The 17,666-nt window shown below is 41.6% G+C and overlaps 1 protein-coding gene and 1 long non-coding RNA gene across 4 annotated transcripts in view; one reads left to right on the plus strand and one right to left on the minus strand.

Annotated features, from left to right (window-relative positions):
* Positions 1–11,916: 11,916 nt before the first annotated feature.
* LOC134174378 (uncharacterized) lies at positions 11,917–16,185 on the minus strand. The gene is made up of 3 exons (XR_009968622.1): positions 16,078–16,185; positions 13,973–14,067; positions 11,917–12,873 (listed from the first exon to the last, which is right to left on the minus strand). It is a non-coding gene; the product is annotated as an uncharacterized LOC134174378 (long non-coding RNA).
* Positions 16,186–16,191: 6 nt separating this feature from the next.
* MTNR1B (melatonin receptor 1B) overlaps positions 16,192–17,666 on the plus strand; it is a 30,507-nt gene continuing 29,032 nt past the window's right edge. For all 3 annotated transcript variants that reach the window (XR_009968621.1, XM_062639288.1, XM_062639289.1), the window contains exon 1: positions 16,192–16,543. Coding sequence is in view for 2 of the 3 variants with exons in the window: in XM_062639288.1 (XP_062495272.1) it covers positions 16,324–16,543 (220 nt within the window). In the remaining variant the exon portion in view is untranslated. The remainder of the gene's footprint in view (positions 16,544–17,666) is intronic.

Consider the following 17,666-nt stretch of genomic DNA (forward strand, 5'->3'; position numbering starts at 1 on the left):
TATGAGTCATTATACAATGGAGAAGACATTACATTAACTTTTATTCACTAGCTGCTGCAAGCTGCATTGTTTAGTTGCTGTTCTGACTATAAAACTCATTTCTACTAAAAGCTATGAAAAGAAAAATAGAAAAGAAAAATGACAGCGAGAAACATTTCTGGTTTTCAAGAATAAACTGCCAGTCAGACACCCTCTTCACTGCAGTGCATATCTGTCAGCTAAGTTAATTAGCAAGTCATCAAAGAAAATGGTTTTTCACCTTCCACATATCTTGAATTATAACTATAATTTGACAGGATGGACTTCAGTTCAGTTCTATTTGTGATAAACCCAGTATGTCATGTGAAGATGTTTCTCATCATCATTTCAAGGAACAAATGTTACTGGGGCTCTAGCTGCCAAAATCACATGGACTGTGGTGTAAAAGCTTACTGATTTGTGCCAGGTACGTACTGACAAACCATTCCTGCTCTGGTGAATCAGCCTGGACATACTGCATTATTTCTGGGCATTTGGCCTACTAAAGGACTTTTGCATTGTGGGAGAGGAATAGTATGGACCAGAGGGCATGTGGGATCTTGTGTGTTCAATACATGTTACATGGTTGACCTCAGTTACAGAGGATGGGATTTAGTTTGATAACCCCAGTCCTGTGCTCCTATATGTATAGGGACCCATGCATGTGTACTGAGCAATGTCTGGACACTGGCCATAATCTTTTGTAAAACTTCTATCCTAAGTTCACAGGGTATATCAGCAAAACCCCTAATAAGCTCTGGAGAGACCTGAGAACTACAAACAGGCTCCATGTATGAGCATGCCTGAATGCAAGACAATGTGCCATCAGTCTGACAAAGATACTCTAAGGTTGAGACTGTGGCTGTGGTCTTGTCAGGATTTAACCCCAGTCAGCAACTAAGTACCAAGCAGCTGCTCGCTCTACCCTTGCCTTTGCTCCAGTGGGATGGGGAGGAGAACCAGAAAAAGGTGAAACCCACAGGTTGAGATAAGAACAGTTTAATAATTGAAATGAAGGAAATATAATAGTAATAATAATAATAGTAATAATAGTAATAGGGAAAAGAGTAAGAGGAGTAAAACCCAAGAAAGGAAACACATAAGTGATGCCCAATACAACTGCTTACCACCTGGTGACCAATACCCAGCCCAACCCAAGCAGTGATCACCCACTTCAGGGTGACTTCCCCCAGTTTATATCCTGGACATGACGTGCTGTGGTATGGAATACCCCTTTGGCTAGTTTGGGTCAGGTGTCCTGTCTCTGCTCTCTCCCAGCTTCTTGTGCCCCTCCTCACTGGCAGAGCATGAGAGACTGAAAAGTCCTTGACTGGGGTAAGTGATACTGAGCAACAACTAAAACATTGGTGTGTTATCATCATTGTCCCCAGACTAAAGCCAAAATCCAGCACTGTACCAGCTACCAGGAAGAAAATTAAGTCTTTCCCAGCAAAAAACAGAACAGGTCTTTAAAATGGGAAAGAGCTGAACCATGCAGAGTTGTGTTGCTGCTTTCTTTTATAGAAAAAAAAATATGTGAAGAGTGATATTTGTCACATGCTGTATTGGGGAGGGGAGAAGTGCTGTTTATATGGAAGCAAGATATGTGTAATACCTTTCCAGAAAGAAACAGCAATAAGAGCGAAGTGAAAAAAAGCCTCCTTGGTGGTGGCTGTTGTGCCCTTTGATCACAGAAGAGCTGCAGCTAGAGCACTGGGCAGAGCTAGCAAAGGTAGATGCAATTTTTTCACACACAGCACGTTTGCTTCCCTGCTCAGCTCGGCCAGATGCTGCCTTTCTCACCTATTCTGCTTCATGCCTTATCTAACTGGAATTTAATCTTCGCAGTCACACAGGTTTTACAAGTTTGCAATAATCTCTTAGCACTCTCTGAGCCATACTCATCTCGCCTAATTTTACAGCTAGTGGGATTAGGCTTCTTTTAAAGAGAGAAACTGATTTTTCAGGTGTAGACGTCAAACTAGGCAAAATATTCTTCACCCTGTATTTCTGTCCTATCAGAAACCTGCTATTCTGGGCTTCATTTCTAGTACCTGCACAACAGTTTGAAAGCAGTTAATTATGTATCATCAATGTTAGCAAAATCTGGTATGAAATCATTATTATAAAAGCCAGTCTACTTCACAGTTTTCCCATTTATCTGTTCTTTGAAGGTTTGTGCTTCTATTTTTTGAAGGTATCCTATGTCAGGATACCTCTTCTTGCACCCAACTGGAGCAAGCCACCAGGGATCATAAACAGGCCATCAATGACCACCACAACTGCTGATGTCTATGGTGAAAGCCTCTCTTGATATGTGATTCATTTGCATTATGTTAAATATCTGTTTTAGCAAAAAGAGGAATTTCACCAAGAAATGCCTACTCCAATCATTTACATTAAATGGGAATGTGAACATGCAGTTCAATAGCTGAAAATATCACTCTAATCAGATGAATCAGCCCTAGGTTTCTCTGACACATTGTTTTCAATGCAAGACACCTGTTATGCTAAAGAATGAACTTACACAACTGTAGATAGGTGGAATTACACAGTTACCTTAAGCTTTATCCTAGTTTCATTATATTTATCCATATTGCCCTCAAGAAAAGGGTCAATAAAAGCTATGGAAATGCATAATAGAAAATAGTGATCATTTTTATTTTGGTGTTTCATAGTGATTTGCTCATTGCATACCAGTTTCCTTTAGAATTTTCATTTCTAGAAGGAGGAACTACATTTCATGTCTTAACACTAAACACTGTCAGTGCTCAAAGGACCCAGTGTAATACTGACAGCCTTTTCAAGACAATGGGACAGCAAAGAAGTTGCAGTCTCCTTTGGAATAGTACTAGACTGACTGATCAGCATAGTAATGATATGTCAAATGAACCTGCTGCTTTCAGCCTTTTAGCATCAGCATAATTACAATGAGCAAGATAACTTCTGCAAGTATTCATAAATACTCCATATCAACTTGCAGATATTCTGAAAGAACAACTAATCAAAGCATCAAAGAATTAGCATGAGCAAAATTGAATTAACAGAAATCCCTCCTGGCTTGGTCTCTGTGTACAGCCTGGCACCAGTTACCTCTACTTAGGTTAAAGCAGATGGAAAATAAAGAAGAATGAAATGAAACTGAAGAATCTTTCTGCTCCTCATCTTAACTATGAGTCATAAACTCATCCTTCAGGAAAGAGATTAATCATGCTGATCTCAGATTTTCTGGTCATCCATTCTGGATGCATGGGCACTCAGGCATGTTGACAGTGGTAGATAGACTTTGGGACATACAGACTCGCTAGCCTATTGTAAACTTCCACCGAAATCACAAGGCCTCATCTTCACAAGATAATAAAGACCCCTTCTTAGCATTTCTCAACCTATTACTAAAGAAATAATCCAAGAAAAAATGTGTTGATACATCTGTTTTAAGAGCAAAATGGAATAAAAAAAAAACACCTTTTGTTTTAAACACATGATTTCCTTTAGCAGCATAAACTATTTCATGAATTTACTGATATGAAAGAATTATTTGGTTGATGGAAGAATTGAGTTCTGTGGTGCCTAAAGATACACTACTACCTTTTCTTTAAATGAGTAACTTGGACTTTTTTTTAATGCAAAGAGATTTTAAATGATAGACTCCTCTGCTCTTTACAACTGTTCTTAATGCAGTCTACTCACGAAATAAAATGTACTCATACACATACGCATACGCACACTTACAGACACAGAAACCAGCTTCAACTCTGGAGGAAATTTTCCTTTGACTATATCAGACACAAGATTCCATAAACCTTGGCAATTCTTCAAACATAACTGCATCCTTTCTGCATATGAGATCCACATACCTTTCTCACAGGGATGTCAGTCTTCCTCATGTAAGCAAAGTTTGAGCTAATTGGTATTTTATCCATTAGATTTACTTACACATCATATTTCACACTTCTGAAGATTCTTCTGGCATGGAGTTGCTCCCCACTGAACATCAGAGGTGTTTTGCTAACACAGTTTTCCATCCTTACAGAGTATTTCACTACACTGTAAACTTCATGCCTTAATTATCTTTTCCAACACTCGCTGTTCTGATATTACCAAAACCAGCTAACTCGGGCAAATAGAGAGCCTGTCCCTTCCTTTGCTCTTAGACCCCTTCTTTCCTCAATAAATCTGGGCATCTTTTGTCACGTAAACCTCCCTGATAGCAATATTTCATACCAAATGCAATCATAGGCAGGCATAAGGGGTGAGGATGGGTGACAATTTGACAGAAAGTATCATTTCAAATTAAAGGACCCTGTAATGGCTTGGTAGTCCTTCCTGCCTTGACAGGCACACACATTGCCATCAAGTGCAACCCTAAATATAATGTCAACTTCAACAGTTTCCTTTCCTGTTTTTCCACCTTTATCCATTCCTACTCAGGCTGACTTATCATGCAAACTGCAAATGGAACAAAAAGAGAACACAATTACAATGCAGAAGAGAGTATTAGAGATGTTAAAATATTTCCATTTTCAGCTGGAAGTGATGTGCCATCCTGCATTCTGCATTTCCATTCATTGTGCATTCAAGGTTTAATGCTCATTCTGCTCCACATCAGACCCCACATGTCACACAGTATCATAGTTACTCTCTTTAACACCAGCATTGACAGGCACATGAATAAGTAATTGCATATTTTGCAGGCCTGTCTGTGGGAGGACATGAATGAGTTAAGACTTTCTTTGATTTACACTCAAGAGCCTCCACAAATTCTGCTTTAGGGTGCAAACTTGACTTGTTCATAGAACCTGGATCTCTGGTAGAAAACCGTAAGCCTCTTCCTGAGCTTGGTTTGCCTCTCCTAATCTAGATTTTTTTATTATCTTGACACAAATATCTGTGTCTAACCTCCAATTAAAAGCATTTTTTGTATGAACTGAATTTTCTTCATTGTAATACAACAGATTTCTGCTTCCTGTCTCTCCTGATCATTGTGAACATGGAGAACAGCTGCTCATTGTCTATTTTATACCAACTTGTCACAAATAGAATTCTGTCTTCATATTTTCTCTCATGTTTTCTTTTCTTAACATATTCAATTTTTTTAGACCTTCATGTCATGCTATCTAATCCTTGATTATTCTTGGACAGAACTCTGACAGCAATCAGAACTTGTCTACGTTTTATTTATGATGCTTAGCCTATACACAGTATTTCAGTAAGGCTTAGCTTAGCTAAGTGCTTAATAGACTGAAAAAAATACCCATCTGATCATTTCCTTTTCTGTTAATGCAGAATTTCTTGCATTTTAGGAAAAAAAGCATTGCACTGTCTCAATTTCTTTCATATGTTTGTTTCTGACCTATTGCACTCCTAAATCCTTCTTCTGTAGCCCTTCAGCTGAGTTACTATTTTTATACTTGTGTGTTTGATCTCCCCTTCCTAATGTTCTTTCTCCACAACCGCCTCTATTGAATTTAATCTTGTTGATTTTAAATTTTGCTCCATGCAGTCTGCTGGTATCTCTTCACCTACAGAAATTCTTGCACACAACTTTTAATGGTTAAGCTCTTTAATGACTTCAGAGTGAATTTCAGTAGTTATAAACAAATTGAATCTAACTTACCTAAATGTCTTTAATGCTTTCTTGCTCTATCTTGCTCCGCACCTCTACACTGTCATTAAAATAAAGTACCCGATGATAGTTGACACCACCTTTTCTGCATTGACTCAAATGAAACACTGTGTACCTCAGTCATTCCTGCAGTATCAGTATCTCTCCACTGTTCCTTTTTTTTTTTCACTGCTTCTATGGTGAAAACGCACAATACAGGTAGCAAGCAAAGGCTCAGATTGACCTTCCCTTTTAAAATTAAATCTAGCTTTGTTATCACAACGGGACATCAGCCATCTAAAACGCATCTCTAGCATGTTTAAAATGTAACCAAGGTCAGACAAGAAAATATCTAATAAATCACTTTGCAACTGCAGAGTTCTTCCCCCCATGGTTTTGAGATGGCAGAATACTTACTGGGCAAAAGATCTTCCTTTCCTAATTAAGCTGCATTGTTTCTGGTGTGCTGATGAAGAGAGACCCACACTCAGCTCTCATGGATTAAAAGTAAAATTCTAATGAAACATTTTTCTTCTTTTTGAAGATTTTGAGTTTGTTTCTGGCTGTCAGATACATCTTTGAAATCTGGAAAGCCTAAGACAAATGTGGAACAGCATGTAACTATCATATTATATGTTTGGGGTTTTATGCTTGTTGCTGTCCTGGTTCTGCAATGCACTACTCGTGGGTGTATTTTCGTACTTGAAAAATTTTCATCACAGGGAAAGTAGCCATGGGTTAGAACAACAAAGCCAAGAATTATGTCTGAGAGGCTTAAAGATAAATATATGAGAGCTTCATAGAATCACAGTATAATTCAGGGACCTCACTGAGTTTCTACACCAACCTCCTGCTCACAGCAGGGTCAGGTACAAGATCAGACCTGGTTATTCAGACCTTTATACCTTTGACTCTTGAAAACTTCTATGAAACCCCATGATTGGACTCCACAACCTCTCTGGACAACACATTGCAGTGCAATTTTTTGAAACACTTGAAGCTGTAGTGTGTAGTCTAAGGAAGTCTGCAAAACTATATTAAACAGTAGTTTATGGACCTGCAGTATGCTACAATGCTGGGAGCTCACAAAGTCTGACGTGTCCTCTGAGCTAAAGATCTGTCAACTGCAATTGTAGGATATTGTTGCTGTCATTCTAATGGAATCTGTACACTATCTTCAAAAAGCTTAACAAGTCCAGTAACTCTGGTAATGATGAACCTAACCTTATGGTTGACTAAAAGCCTTCAGTGTCCATCCTCCTAACCATTTTGTTGAAAGGAAAAGAAGCTTTAGAAGAAACATTTTTCTTCTGAACCAGCTACTGTATAATCTCTGCAGCTAGGAGATAGGGGATGTGCTTTATTATACAGACTGCATGTAAGTGCATCAGTCTGGGAAAACATGTGTGATTATGTAGAGGAATTGCATAAATTCTGCTATTAACAATACTGATCTCCTGCCTAAAGGTAATTTGCTTATTTAAAACAAATCACCGTTTTAGCATACTAAAATGCATACAAAAGAGCAATCCAGAACATGTAATTTGGAGTGTGCCATTAAACAGCCTCATGAATTTGCTCATTTAGAGCAAAAAATTGCTCATTGGAGCTCATGTCTCTGCTCTGAAGGATTCACATCACTACCAAGATTTCCACTTACCTCTTGCTCAGGTATTCAGCCACATGGTCAAAGTAAAGCATATTCAAATGTAAACACTGATTTTCTGCATTAGAACCAGTGCTAAACCAACTGAAGTATTACAGAAACCTGCCAGGTGATTGGAGTTCTGAATTTACTCTTTCACTGGCTGCAGTATCAACTTGCTTAGTTCTGAATTTTAAAACTATGGGGATTTTTAACTGCAAACCCTATTTTTCCAACAGGGGTTCTGAAAATCAAGGTGAGATTTGTCCTTGCTGGCCAAAGTCTCACAATCCATTTAGAAGTATCTTCGCAGAGAAGACAGATAGGAGGCTCTCAGAGCAATTCTATAGGCAATAAAAAGAATGCAACACGGTGGTGTTCATTTCAAAGGGTTTTCTTTATTAGGGATGGTGACCATTGAGCAGTCAAGAGCCCAGTTGACCATCAGAGATGAAACTGAGTTGGCAGGACTAAAAATTCAAATTTGTTTGTGAACTCAGCAGAGGCTGCTGCTGAGTCACTGAGACACAGAAATATGGCACCTCTTTATTATTCTGATAGTCATGTTTTCAGCTCATCTATTGTAAGCACTTAATGGATTTGGGATAATGGCACTTGAAAATGTAATACAGATCAAAACTGTATATATATATATCTACCATTATGTTACCAAAATAAGTTTTGCTGCTTCTAGAGTCATCAGAAAGTAAAACATTAAAGTTTTAGCATGCTATAAGGCAGGTGAGACTTATTAGCATGGGCAAAAATGAAGCTAAAACATTTCTGGTGATGGTTCGAGCCCATTAGGGATACTATAGTATCATTTAATAATTAATAGCACAGTAACCAGTGCCCGTCTGCAGTAGGCTTTGAAACTGATGGAGGAATAAATGTGTCTTCAGCCATTCATGAAAACATATAGATTTAATGTGATAAAACTCCCTTGCCTCCTGATCAGACAAAAACTTCACTTTTTTATATCAGTTATTCCACTGAAGTCTCACAACACCTTTTCAGATTTGTATTCCACTGAAATACAATTTAATCTAAAATGAACCTTCCTTTGCAATTTGTGGGAATGCCACATAAATATTTGTGTATGAAAACATTCTATTTATCATCAGTTGCACTCCCCAACACACATCCCCTCTGGCAGCTCACTGCTGACCTCACTAACAGGGAAGAAGCAGGTCAGAAACCTGCTGAAGACAGAAACAGCACTTTGCTTACATTTACATCACTTCTCTGAGATCAAATGGTAATTCCTCTTTGCTCACTTTCTGCCACTTAGCCTGGCCATCGCTGTTGGGATGTATTTTTCAAGGCAAAACTAAAGTCCAAGTGGAAGACTGAAAGAGCAAGTGCATGTAACAGCATGTAACTAGATAAGCTTACTTCTTTCCTCTATGTCAGGTTTAAACATAGTGCCACCACAGCGTGTTCCAAATTGCTTCCTGAATTCTTCATTTGACATTCTGCTTCCAGTCACTTCCTCATGTCAGCAAAACAAAGTCTGGCAGTATTTAATTTCTTAATGTTTGAGTTAATAATCATACTGAGTTAAAAAAACAATTCTGAACCATTTCCACAAGTATACCTCCAGGCATTTTGTCCAGTTAATGAATTCTAGTCTATGCATGAATGGTTAACATTTACCATAAATATAACTTTGTCCTCTGATATGATTTTGTCCTTTGTGCTAGGAGAGTGCCAGAAGAAAAGCATGATTATTACTGCACAACAAAGTAGTTGAAGATTCTTTTGAACCCTTTCTGAAACTGACACTAAACTAAAATCCTAAACTAGATGCATAATTTCAACATTAAGTAGAAAAGTCTAGTGCAGTGGTTGATTTAATACCCATAAAAACACACCTCACTTCAAAGAGTTTAATAGATGAAACTCACATGGAATGAAGACCATCACATTCAGGTACTACAATGATGTTTCTCTCTTAAACACTCTTACACTAATTGAAGTGGTGTTTAGAATTCATGTTGACTGTCACTGAAAAGAGACAGGTCGCTCTAAATGCATTACCCCCAAACAGCAGCTATACTCAGGGTGGTTGATAATTCAGTGGATCAACTTGTGTATTCAGGCAAGGCAATGGATCCAGACAAGAAGTTCCAATTTACACCATGATCTACTGTGCTGTTCCTCACCCCTGAGAGACATAATCCACCTTACATTGCCACCAAATGGCACCACACCCTCAACCATTGTTGACTCACTGGTACTCCTGCTAGCTATCCAAGTGAAAAGGCCAGACTGCTGCCTCTAAATCACAGGTTACAGTGGAAAAACAAATCCAGCTAAGCACATGATGTGGTTCACATGATGATGGTTATCAGAAAATTACCTATTCTAATCAAGCAATCACCAAGTCTACCTAGCTTTTTAGTCCCATGAGTCCATTGCTTTCCAGCTCCAGTCCCAGTCCTTATTTCCTTGGCATACAAGAACCAAGTGGGTACAACACCATGTAGTTTTAGATTGAAGCGCCCTAGGAAATGGGCCACTGTAACCTAAGGTCCCTGTGGAAATGGGACTGAGGATAACCAGGCCTTCTATTAACACATCTGTCCTTCTGTTAGTTTCTCCCAACAATTTTAAACGTCTGTTAAATTCCACCAAATTTGAGTCATGGCTTGGCCTCAAGCTTTGAGGTTACTCTAGAAGCTTTGTGAAAATCAGGAGCTGGCTAGAAGAGACAGAACCAGACTTCTGCTCCTCTGGGAAAAAGGCAGCTGTAACTCTGTGTCTTGTGCATGTTGTGACTGCCACCTGACTGATCTCAAGTGATATATCTCAGCTGATACTTTGGCACTGTGACAGAGCTCAAGACAGTGCAGTTCATACTGTTTGGGATAACACTGGTGGAAACTGGTAGTGAAGAAAGAAACTTGACTCCCTCTTTTATAAAAAAAAGCTGCATTTAATGTGTGAAGTCATTTGACTCACTAAAGCCAATTATACCTTGATTCCAAATTTCAGCTCACATTGAACCCATGGTTAACCATCTGTTATGGCTGGTATTAGCAGAGAACTACAGGCTGTTTTCCATGCAGCTTAGGCCATCCAGGACAGCTTTGCATTAATTTAAACAAAAGACAACAAGCTCCACAGCAAAATTCAATATATTTTAAATTATTAACTAACTCTCAATTCTCTCACAAGAAGTGCGTAAGTTTCCTTTATCTCACTTTAATGTGACAAAGGAGACAAAGAAATTAAGTTAGTTAGCCCCAGTGTGGTGGCAAATCCATGGGACAGACACCACTATATTGTCAGTTCAACGCTCCCTCCCCAGCCCATCTTGGCTTTCTGGCTGTGACAAAACTAGCAGCTGCTTGAGAAAACAAGCTGAAGAACAGAGGTAACAGCTACATTAATGCTACATGAGCAAGGGATTGTGGCAGCTCCCTTTAATAGTTGTCCTGGGTTCAGCAGTAGCAGCCATTTTTCTCCTTCTTAGTAGCTGGTGCAGTGCTGTAGTTTTGACTTTTCAGCCTGGGAACAGCACTGATAACACTGATGTTTTTAATTGCTGCTCAGTAATGTTTACCCTGACCAAGGACTTTCTGAGCCTCATGCTCTGCCAGGGAGGAGGGGAAGCCGGGAGGAAGCAGAAACAGGACACCTGACCCAAACTAGCCAAAGAGGCATTCCATACCACAGCACATCATGCCCAGGATGCAGAACTGGGGGGCAGTTACCCGGAAGGGCTAGATCACTGCTCGGTCGGACTGGATATCGGTCGGCAGGTGGCGAGAGGTTGTATTCTCCTCCCTTGTTATTTCCCTTATCAGTATTATTATTGGTGGTAGCAGCAGTGATTTGTGTTATACCTTAGTTACTGGACTGTTCTTATCTCAACCTGTGGGAGTTACATTCTTTCAATTCTCCTCCCCATCCCTCCAGAAGTGGGGGGAGGAAGAGGGGGGGAGTGAGAGAGCTACTGATTGCACTTAAATCATGACAATAGTATAAACCAGTTTTCTGCTGGCTCTGATTTCCACCTTAAAAATGATGATTATGGAATTAGCCTTTCACCCCTGAAAAATGTACATTCAAATGTTAGTTTGGGTCATGGATGAAAACCTGTTTCTTCCACTCCAGCCTAGCACTTATATGTTAGAAAACCACGATTCAAATTGGCAGAACAGTCCCAGAAGCAAAATAGCAAGAGTAGCTTGTATAAAAGTATACATAGAAAATGTGTGTGTATATATATAGTAAACAAAGTACATATATACATATATCTACCTACTGTAAAGAATAGGAAAGGTGGAATAGCTGAGCATGTTTAAAGATAGGTTTGCTTTGAAATGTTGACACTGAATACAAATCAGGAGATTAAGGTCTAGTTTAGAGTAATTAGAGTAATTCCCTTAGAGTAATTTCCACCAAGTGAGGGTCCCCTTTAATTACTAACATTGAAGTATCTGCTTTAAGATAGTCACCAAAGATCCTCTTCAGTTTCAGCAGAAAGACATGCACAAGGTTATCTACTCCACCTGCCTTTCACAACTATCCAGTGATGACAGTCCTTCCTTTGGAAGTAGATATCTCTCTCTGAGGTTGAGACATACCCAACCTAAATCCCTTCCTGCTCTCTATCTTTGTTTTTCCCAATCTATTGAAATTGAAAACCAGGTGACTTTTTTTATTGACAGTTCTCAGCAAAAGGATCCTGTTACGTACCATGAAAATTCAATGTTACTGAAATACCAAAAAATTATTGAGAATAGAATGACAGATCTGATTTTATGGGCAATTACCAGCAGGAAAAAAATGGTTGGAAAATTATGGGCAAAATAACCCTCCCCACACTAAGGCTTTGGTGTTTACTTAAAAATATTAACAGTGCATGGGAAAGAATGAAAACCAGATCAGAAAAAGCTGCTAAATTAATCTTCTGTTCCTATAGATAAGATACTCTTCTTGATTAGAGGAGATACACTTTTCCGTACAGGCTCATGACAGCATTGGACAGCCAAACAGGTTTGAGCAGTGGTTGGGCTCAAGTTGACTCAAAAATATAGAGAGCTATTTAAAAACTAAAATCAAAATTGGGTAGGAAATGAAGTGGTATGGAAGTCCAAACTCCAGCCTCTGCCATGGTGCACACTGTGAAAACAGGCACCTGACACTGACAGTTAAAATTAGGAACATGATTTGGAGACTATATTTTAGCTCTTAGTCACCAAATTGCTCTTTGGTCTTGCAGAAATATGTGGTCCTTGTAGCAATGTGTGCTGCCATAACAAAAAGAGAAGAGACAGAATTTCTTCTTTTGATCTACTGTAATATCCCAAATTCAAGAGATTTCACCAATAGGAGCTTCTGTCCTGAAATGTCATTCAAGCTCATGAAAATTTTTTACCTGTGACTGATTAAAGATGAGTCCCTTCAGAAAATCAAATCAGGGAAACACAGAAAACAAAGCACATTAATGTATCTGTAGGAAGCAGCCATTTGTCTTCAGAATGAAAATTAAATAAAAGAAAAAGAAAGGCAAACAAGAGAGTACAGCCATCAGCAACAGGGCGATGAATGGAATATTTGATTGTTCCACCATCCAGGAATTCCTGGTCTTATCCTGCAATACAAATATAGAAAACTTAGACTGCTTTCAAAAAGAAACACAGAACAGTTACTTTTCCTAGAAACAGAATAAAATTTCCCCAAACTTAAATATATAAAGGTCTTAGCAATCCAAGTGTGAGGTATATACCTGGAGTATTGTGAAGTATGTACCTGGAGTATTGTGTGCAGTTCTGGTGTCCTCAACATAAAAAGGACATGGAACTCTTGGAACAAGTCCAGAGAAGGGCCACAAGGACGATCAGGGGACTGGAGCACCTCCCATATGAAGATAGGCTGAGAAAGTTGGGGCTGCTCAGCCTGGAGAAGAGAAGGCTGCGTGGAGACCTCATAGCAGCCTTCCAGTATCTGAAGGGGGCCTATAGGGATGCTGGAGAGGGACTCTTCATTAGGGACTGTAGTGATAGGACAAGGGGTAATGGGTTCAAACTTAAACAGGGGAAGTTTAGATTGGATATAAGGAGGAAATTCTTTCCTGTTAGGGTGGTGAGGCACTGGAATGGGTTGCCCAGGGAGGTTGTGAATGCTCCATCCCTGGCAGTGCTCAAGACCAGGTTGGATGAGGCCTTGGGTGACACGGTTTAGTGTGAGGTGTCCCTGCCCATGGCAGGGGGGTAGGAATGAGATGATCTTAAGGTCCTTTCCCACACTAACTATTCTATGGTTCTATGATTCTATGATTCTAATATACCCTTTCTTTGAGGCAGAGTGTTTTCTGCAACAATGAGTTATTTCATATTAACTGTCACAAGCAATAGGTTTAAATATGCATTTTATGTCCAAAGAGAATTCACTTAATTTGAAATAACGCTATTAAAAACCTGAATAAGAACATCTACAGATTATTTAAAGTTTAACATTGATAACTTATCCTTAAATAGATAACACTAAATAGAAATTCAGACATATGTTACTGATACATGGATGAAGAGTGGGAATTCAGATCAGTTGAAGACCCTGCTCTTTACAGGTTGCTGAGGCATAACGCTACCATTCTGATCCCTACCTACTTGTTTTCACACTGAGAAGTGGCAGTGCAGCCACAAAAGACAGTCTGCTTCCAAAGACAGTCCTCCAAAGCCAGCAACACTTACTGTATTGCACATTTTGTAGCAGGCTCACACTTCAGGCCAAATTCAGGCCATAGCTTTCTAATTTTTCCCTAAATCACTTGGCACACTTTTGGGAGCTATAAAACAAAATGAGTGATGGTACATAACAATTGTGTGTGGCCGGGAAAATATATGGAGTTCCTCTTGCGTGGATGAACTGCAAACTTGGAGAATGCCAAGAGCAAAGCCTAACTTAAAAAGTCAAACTCGTGCTCAGGGACAGTTTAAGCTTTTGACAAACAGTTAAAGATAATAAATCCTGTAGTAATAACAGACAGCAAAATGGTACATTTCTCCTAAAAGCACTTATATAGACACTAGAAAGATGCCCAGAGAGCCTGAGGCATGAAAATAAATGATAATATCTATAAGCTTTCCATAATAAGGCGATAGGACAAGAGTAGTACATAGATAATGGGCAGTGGGGATACCAACTTTCTGAAAAGGAAAACTGGATCAGGGTAGATAAAGGGCAACACTGTAACACAAACACTCTTCTTAAAGGTAGATTATTATTCACTGGAGAAAAATCCTTTTTTTGTGCTGATGAATACAGAAGATTGGCATTTCCTTGGATAAAGTCCCTTTCAAATTTCTGGAGAAAGAAGAAAAATCAAGTAACTTTTGCTTCCATAAAGAATAAGCCCATTCTGTCAAGTGTGCAATTATTACTTTCCTATGGCAGAACTGCCATAATATTGGCAGGAGTTTATTTACTATTATATCAACTGTGTATATTAAGTATTCAGGAGTGACAATTCTCAGAAGTCCTTCTTTTGTTCAAGTCATGAAGCCATGAGAACTCCATCTGTAGTTTGAAAAGGATCATGATGCCTTACATATTGCCTACATTAATCAGAAGCATCTGAGGTATGATTTTTTTTTTAATGAGTGTAAATAAGACTGGTGCAAAAAACCACATACACACTTTTATGTTAGTTCCAACCAGGACTACTTCAGTGTATCTAAAATTGATTAGGAATACATTTAAATTGAAAACCAATAAACTATTTCTAATTTGGAAAAAGAAGTACACACAATAATATGCAGCATTTTCATTATATCAGTGCACAATTGTGTGTTGGAAAGTCTCAAAGAATCAGTGTGCTATAGCAAACTATTTACTGCTAGAGAACACAGAAACTTTCCCATTCTTATAAATTAACTCAACGAGGCAGCCTATTCCAAGATTTAATTCTTGGATAACCATGAGGCATACTTTTGTCTGTGTTGAACAGCCACAAAGAATACAGGTACACAGCAACCTCTTCTGTAGGATGTGGCTCCTGCATCACTCTCAGAAGTGGGGACAAAACCTGGAAGCAGGATAATGATCCAGTGTGGCCTGGCTGGCCTGGAAACAATGTGGAGTAAGACACAAACCCTTTCAGTTGTGTCTGCTATGAGCAGCCCTAATTGTCAGCACATGCTATGTGAACCCACCGGTACGCTGCCAGCAGCACCTTAAACTATGGGAGTCAGGCTGGGAGCCAGGCATGGAGACGTGCAGGGTCTGTCCTTTGTTGTATGCATCTGATTTATTTAATGCAAATGAGCACATGGGATCTGTCACTTTGTGATCCCAAATGAAGCTGTGTGTTTCAAACTTAATTCCAGAGAGAAGACTATCGATGCTCCTGCAGCTGGAAAGGAGAAACCTCTGAAACACGTTTTCAAAGCTGACATCCATTCGGAGCGTGCCCTGCCCGTGACTTTTCCAGTTACCTCCCTGCAGGGGTTGTCCTTAGTCTGGATCTGACAGGACGTTTTGTTCAATCGCCAAGCACAAGACCACGGCAATGTAAGCGTGAGACCTTCAAACCTTTTCCTGTCTATCGCACGGACTAAAGGCAGAAACGAATCAGAAGAACCCTTCTGGACGCCCAGACCGTCTGAAGGCGGGAAGGGAGGCGGGAAGCTACGAGGAGCAGCACTGAAGGAGAAGGACGCCGCCGCCGCTGCCCCCGCCCGGCCTTTCGCCGCTCTCCGCGGCTCTCCCGCCGCCACCGGGGATCACCCAGCACCGCGGCCGCCGTCACCCCTGGTCCGGGCCCCAGCACCTCCCGCCGGCCAGGCCCCCCCTTCACCGTGAGGGGCTCCGCTCCCGCCAACCGACACCGGGGACCGGAGAGGCGGGGCCAAGGCCAAGTGCAGTGCCCGCCCCTGGGCTCTCCCATACCGCCACGGGGGGGGGGGGGGGCGCGGTGCTAGCCCCGCCCACAGCCCCGCGGGGGAGCGGGAGGGGCAGCGCTCTCGGCGCGGCCGTTAAAAGCGTTCCCGCCTCACCGCGCGCCCAGTCAGCGGGGCGGCCGCGCCGGGAGCGGGAACCGGCGATGCTGGAGAATGGGTCCCTGAGGAACTGCTGCGACCCGGGCGGGAGAGCCCGCTTCGGCTTGGCGGAGCGGGGGGAGGAGGCGGCGGGGGGAGCCCCGCGGCCGGCCTGGGTGGTGACGGCGCTCTCCAGCGTGCTGATCTTCACCACCGTGGTGGACATCCTGGGCAACCTGCTGGTCATCGTCTCTGTCTTCAAGAACCGCAAGCTCCGGAACGCAGGTAAGGAAGGGCCCGAGCCCCGCACCTGAGCGGTAAAGAGCGTCCTGAGCCCCGCATCAGGAGGCTGGCCCCGTCGGAGTGTGCCCCGCTGTGGGTGCGGGCGCTCCGAGCGCTCAGCCCTTAGGGTGCTTCCTAGCACGCTGCTCCTCTGCCCTGCCCCAGCCCTTGAATGGGGAGTGCAGGTCGCTAATGGCTCTTAACGAGCCACCGGGAGTATCTATGGAGCTACTGATGAGGGGAATCTGTGCAATCCGGTAAGAGTCCCGGAGACAAAGAGAACGGTCGGAGGAAGAAAGAAGGAACTTTAAAACTTAAGGTACTTCTGAAGATGCTGTGATTGTGTGGGAAAGTGGCGCAGCCCGCTCTTCATCGGAGTTTACGATAGTCTTTGACAAAATTGTCCTTATTCCTCACCGAATATCCTTCAACCAGAAAGCAGCAAATAAAGGGGGTGTTTCCCTTGAACCGTGTCTTTAGTTTTTATTTGTGTGCTGCAATGTGGCTCTGCTTTTTTTAGTTGCTAAACTTATTTGCTTTCCCTTCTCGTCTTTGCTGGGCTGGTTACACGTGCGTCAAGCTGCAAAACTCTGTAGTCAGCACCATCTTCTCGGATCTGCCTCCCTGTCAGCCTATGCTCCGCTTCCCGGCTGTCCCGCCCCATGGGATGCTTTCCCCTCTCGCCCCGTCCCGCTGATGCCGCTGGCTCTTATCTGATGCACGCAGCTCGGCGGGTACTGCCCGCGTCCCCGAGCTCGGCCGGTGCTGGGTACCGCTTCAGTGTAATGTGCTATTCTCGAAATAGTGGTGTATCTACTAAGGTCCTCATAGCACCAAGCAGTTCCCGAAGCTGCTGCTGCTGCTTCCTATCCTGAACGCCACTGCTTTGCGACACGCATGCAGGTCGGGGTAACAAACTTTGCTGAGAGATGAGAGTAATCTCATGCAATGTCCCCTGAGCTTGAAGCCAGTGGGCTCCGAGCAGTACCGGCACAGCTCCGCACCCGAAGGCAGCGGGCTGCTTCCTCCCAGGAGGGGAGGGAGGAGAACTTGGCTTTCCCTGGTGATTCTTGTTTGCCTGTTTATTTTGGGTTGGGGTTTTGTGTGTGCGTGTGTCGCTTCCCGA

The sequence above is a fragment of the Pezoporus occidentalis genome, unplaced genomic scaffold (genome assembly GCF_034315485.1).
Source record: "Pezoporus occidentalis ecotype Australia unplaced genomic scaffold, CSIRO_AGI_Poc_V1 ctg6, whole genome shotgun sequence".
Taxonomy (NCBI): Eukaryota; Metazoa; Chordata; class Aves; order Psittaciformes; family Psittacidae; genus Pezoporus; species Pezoporus occidentalis.